The sequence below is a fragment of the Branchiostoma belcheri genome, unplaced genomic scaffold (assembly GCF_001625305.1).
Source record: "Branchiostoma belcheri isolate BF01 breed outbred unplaced genomic scaffold, Haploidv18h27 scaffold5, whole genome shotgun sequence".
Classification (NCBI taxonomy): Eukaryota; Metazoa; Chordata; class Leptocardii; order Amphioxiformes; family Branchiostomatidae; genus Branchiostoma; species Branchiostoma belcheri.
In genome coordinates this window covers 4692656-4697769 of record NW_017804131.1, presented here as the reverse complement: position 1 = coordinate 4697769, position 5114 = coordinate 4692656, and the positions used below count along the sequence as shown (strand labels likewise).

General features: G+C 42.6%; 1 protein-coding gene across 1 annotated transcript in view; it reads right to left on the bottom strand.

Annotated features, from left to right (window-relative positions):
- LOC109479901 overlaps nt 1-4428 on the bottom strand; it is a 7710-nt gene extending 3282 nt beyond the window's left edge. Inside the window, exons 1-7 of the mRNA XM_019781953.1 lie at nt 3881-4428; nt 3016-3285; nt 2767-2874; nt 2459-2584; nt 2130-2250; nt 1801-1916; nt 1241-1618 (exon numbers count right to left, since the gene is read on the bottom strand). Of these exons, the coding sequence (XP_019637512.1) occupies nt 1241-1618; nt 1801-1916; nt 2130-2250; nt 2459-2584; nt 2767-2874; nt 3016-3285; nt 3881-4081 (1320 nt within the window). The 5' untranslated portion in view covers nt 4082-4428. The remainder of the gene's footprint in view (nt 1-1240; nt 1619-1800; nt 1917-2129; nt 2251-2458; nt 2585-2766; nt 2875-3015; nt 3286-3880) is intronic.
- Between the last annotated feature and the right edge of the window lie 686 nt (nt 4429-5114).

Below are 5114 nucleotides of genomic sequence, written 5' to 3'. Positions count from 1 at the left end.
TATATATATATATATATATATATATATATATATATATATATATATATGTGTAGTGTGTGTGTGTGTGTGTGTGTGTGTGTGTGTGTGTGTGTACCCTTGCTCACTGTCCATTAAACGGTGCAAGGTCTATTTGTCGCTGCACTCTGCCTGACCCCGTTTCTGTCAATCAAAAATTATTCCGCTCCAGTTTTCAAATAGTTGCGCAATTATTGTCCACGACGTTTCGCAAACTTGGCAATAACGATTTTTTTTTCTGTAGTCATATCATATAACATTATTTTCAGTTTTTGGAAAAATTGCATTAAATTTTACATTTACACCCCTGCTTCTGGTAAGACAGGACGGAGTCTATGCTTGTTTAGTTCAGTGAATAGGTATGTTTCACCTCGGGTGACATACTCCACGAGCGGCTATGACCAAAGCTTGCTTTTGAATGAAGCACGTACATAAAGTACAGTGTTATATGATTGATGGTGCAAATGCTATTTTCGATACATCTAGGCAAACAATGATCATAGTGGAGCCATCATCATCTGTACAGCTGGGCTTGTCGTAATGGTATAAAATCAAGACGATACATGCTGGAGTCATTACATGGGTATTTGTAACCTCAAACAAGTAAAATCTGAGATTTTATACCTCCGGGCTTTTTATTGTATATTTTTATATAGGGTTTTAAACAAAGAATTTATCGAGACCGGACACCCCTCTGTGTGAGGGGTCATATACGTGGACCAGACCGAGAATAGCTTAAACACGCCAAAGGTCAACGGTCGTGACCACTTTCACGCTCAAAGGGGTGTTTTGGGGCCACCAAAAGGCACCATTTTAACGCCCGAAAACACATGTACAATAAAAACAAAACAACGTGCATCATCTGCAGTCCAATAGCAAAACATATACCGAGTCTCAAAAGAATCCGTCCACCCAAACGCGAGAAACAGCTGCAAACATGAAAATCTAAATCTCTCACAAAACCCTTCCGCGGAAAAATGTCTCCTCCCCCGGAGGTAATAAATATGTTGTTTCATTTATAAGTTATCTGCTATGCTATATCCATGTAGATTCCCGCATCAATATATGGATTGATATGAGAGTATGTACGAATGAATTTGTCTTACATTGTTCGTTCAGCCCTTGTCTGTAAATTTGAAAGTCCCATACAGTGTACTGTTATTTTTCACGTTGAAACATATAGTAATTACGGGAAGTAAAACTTCAACTGATCCGGTTTCTTCACCACGTGCTGCATCACTTCCCTGCACTTCTTCTTCGCGTCGTCAGGGGTCGCCCCGTACGTCCAAACCTTCGCAAACTCGATTTTACCAGGGAGAAACACCTCGTCGAAATACATGACCATAGTGATCTTGACGTCAGGGTCTTTCTTCAGGATTTCCAGCTCAGACTTGTTGACCATGTCTCCGACCTTCCCCGTGTAGCCGCCGCGGACTTGGAGAGGCAGGTTGAGAGCAGCCCGTCCCGTGGGTACAGGGGGGACGGGCCGGACCCCGCAGCACAGCCCGAGGAGCACCTGCAGCGGCAGCGGGCCCGACAGGCAGGCCGCGTACAGGCCGCTCAGGTTACCGGAAATACGGCCATTCACCTCAATCAGCTTGATCTGGGAGTAAAAAGTTCGTACAGTTAGACATTTTAATCATCTGAATGTAGCAGCAGCAACATCCGGCCGATGCATTGCCCCAATAGAGGGCCTTGCCCAGTATCCATGTAGATATAGAAGATAAGGTATGTGTGTGACGCATGACTGACATATCCGTGTGGGACGGGAAGAGGAAAGAGTACCTGTCCGTCGGCCAAGATGAAGTACTCCACATGTACGAACTGGTTGTTGAAGCCGTGGTCCACCATCCTGCCCACCACCTTGTCAAATCCGCCCCACAGTCGCCTCTGGACCGCGTCTGTAGGACATACAAAAGACATATGCCTAAAGGATGACAAAAAATATCAACATGGAACATGGAAATACTACTAACAGTTGAGACAGCACTATACAGGTTTTGCAGGATTCATCAACTGATGATGGTAAATTCAATGTAAAACGTAACTATAGAAAAAGTGTCCCTTATTATGAGAACATCTGTAGACTGTTGAAAATTGAAAACTAATCTGACCTGGTAGGGCAGAAGGCATGTAGCTTCCCTGGAAGGGGATGTCGTGTCCCGGCCAGTGGAGACTATCAGAGATGGCCCAGTGGATGATCTCTTTGTTGTAAACACATCCGTCCACATTCACCTGATGTTGGCATGCACATATACATTTTTAAAATCAGAAGTTCCCCTTTTTGACGTTTTGAACTATCGCAAACTTTCACGATGTTTCTTTGCTTATCATTACTTGACAGAAATGAAAAGAACAGTATCATTCTTTGTTATATTATACAGCCCCCGCATTCGGTTAAATTATGTCATAATAACTCTGTACAGCTTGGTGGAATAGTTACCTTTGCCGGTGCATCGATGTACGGCTCCACTATGATAGTGTTCCTCAAAACCATCGGGTAGTGATCCACATCCAGTACCTTCAGTATGAAGTCACGCATGAAGGTCGCGTTGCTGATGTGTTCATTCTATGTGAGAGAGAGGGCCATCGGAGATGATTCAGTGATGATAACTGTATATGTTGTACGATAATGCATTTTAAAATGTAACTGCCTAGTCACAACATTTTTCTTACAACTTTTCCAAACAGCTATATAGTTTTGTTTAAAAAAATGATCGGATAAATGTTTTGAGTCAATTGGTAACTGACCTGGGAGAAATGCCCCTCGTTAATACGTCCCATCTTTTCCAGTACATCCGTCAGCTGACTGGCGCTGCTGATCTTCCAAACGCCCTGAGAGGCATCGCCGCACGGAACCTAAAACAACAACAATCATAGAATATTACATTGTAGCCCACAAAAAATCTAAATTTGTAATCAAATTTTCAAATCTAGTTTGGGACTGATGATATCTACTGTAATAAAAATAAAGTAACAACAGATGCATGGCTTCTATACCTTTGCAAAGGCAGGAAGCTCCACCCTCTTTAACAGAGTCGCGGCATCTTCAGGAAGGGTCGGTGAGTCCAAGTCCAAGACGCCGTGAGCAGAAGACTCGGAGTCCGGGTCCAGACACTGGCTGGTGTACACCTTGTGATAGGCGAGAAACGACGACTCCACACTCGGCCCTTCGAGTTGATTCGGGAACTCTCGTGACAGAGCCGACTGCACGAGCGTAGCAACGTCAAAGAGTGCCAGAACCACATTGACGTGATTGTCGTCAATAACCTAGACGGACAACAATGAAAATAACAATACCAATTGAAATGGCGCTGAAAGAATAGCATGGATCAAAGTGCAATTTCAGTTTAATTCCATGAATACCGGTAACGCGTTTAGTTGATGTTGTATGAAATTTCAAGATGCATAAGTATATTAAATTAATAGAGACAAACACTGTATCAACTAAGTCAGAGTTGTCTCAAAAACAACGTAACTCAATAGGGTCAAAACTAAAGAAGTGTTACTAACTTGGTAACGTCTGGAAGAAGCTTAGGAAGAAAATAGTCTCCATGTGCTAATTATGTAGGAGTGTCACAAAGCTTCGAATTGTAAAACCTAGTGATACATGATTTGCCTGGTAGACAAGTGTCCGTCAAAGAGGGTAAACGATTACACGCAGACAACTCCACAATCAGAAAGCAAACAAAACTTACTCATGTCCAGATTTCTGTTAATCATAGAGCGAGGGGTCATCATCATCATCAGTACTTCTGAATTTGTCGTAATGTCTTAATCAAGGATCCTACCACTACAAAGTGTTAAAAGGCCTGGTTACGCCTGATAAAAAGGACATGCAGGGCCCCAATGACTTTAAGCTTACTTCTTTCAGTCGGTAAAAGTAGTCCAAGAGACTTTCACCCTCTTGAAGGTGGCTAAAGATGACCTTCCCAACTGGGATTCCCTTACAAGACCGAAGCAGGTTTTCTGTAGTGCTGTAATCCACAGCTTTTTTACAGAACGGCACGAGGATGGTCACGGGTTGCTTGTTAGCGTAAGCAATGCCCATTGTCTGGGAACCCATTGTCTGTTGTCACCACAAACCCTGGAGTGAACTAGACAGCGTTCCTACTGGTCTCATACGCGTTCTCGTTGTGTACTACCGGTTCTACCAGTATGCAAAGTGTATTCAAAGAGGCGAGACCCGATCTCTTGATGATGACAACGGCTGTACCAACTAGTTTAAAGTTGTAGGCTAAAAACGATGTAACTCAATCGAGTCAAAACTAAATGTGTGTTGCTAACTTGGCAACGTCTGGAAGAACCTTAGGAAGGAAACGTGACACATAAACACACACAAACACACATCAAATTGGACGAAACAGACAACCTGGACCCTAAATGCTGTCATTTTGCCATACACACACATATATATATATATATATGTACCCTAGCTCACTGTCCATTAAACGGTGCAAGGTCTATTTGTCGCTGCACTCTGCCTGACCCCTTTTCTGTCAATCAAAAATTGTTCCGCTCCAGTTTTCAGATCATTGCGCAATTGTTGTTCACGTGGTTTTGCAATCTTGGCAATAACGATTTTTTCTGTAGTCATATTATAATAATAATAATAATAATAAATGGTTTTTATTGTCCAAACAGTACCCGTACAGTCGCAGCCTTAATACGGCTGAATTGATGCAGGGTATCACATAATAATCAATACAAATCACAACAATTACAACAATCAAATAATACAAATGATACACATATATTTGTTCCACAATTATTTTTGTGGAACTGTCGCAAGGGTCTGTGCGGCTGCCATTCGGCGCCACAAGGTGACCTCAATACGACTTTCCCCAACCGAAGTTAGGTACCCATTCACACCTGGGTGGAGTGAGGAAATTTGTGTAAAGTGCCTTTCCCAAGGGCACAACGTCGGGGTGCATGTTCAGACATGTCCCGGGTACGACTCGGAATCGAACCCGGGTCTCCCGGTTCACAGTCTATTGCTCTAACCACTACACCACCCGACGCCACCCGTACCCGTAAATTTAATGTAATTTTTCTAAAAAGTGAAAATAATGTAATATAATATTACACTCTAACCACTA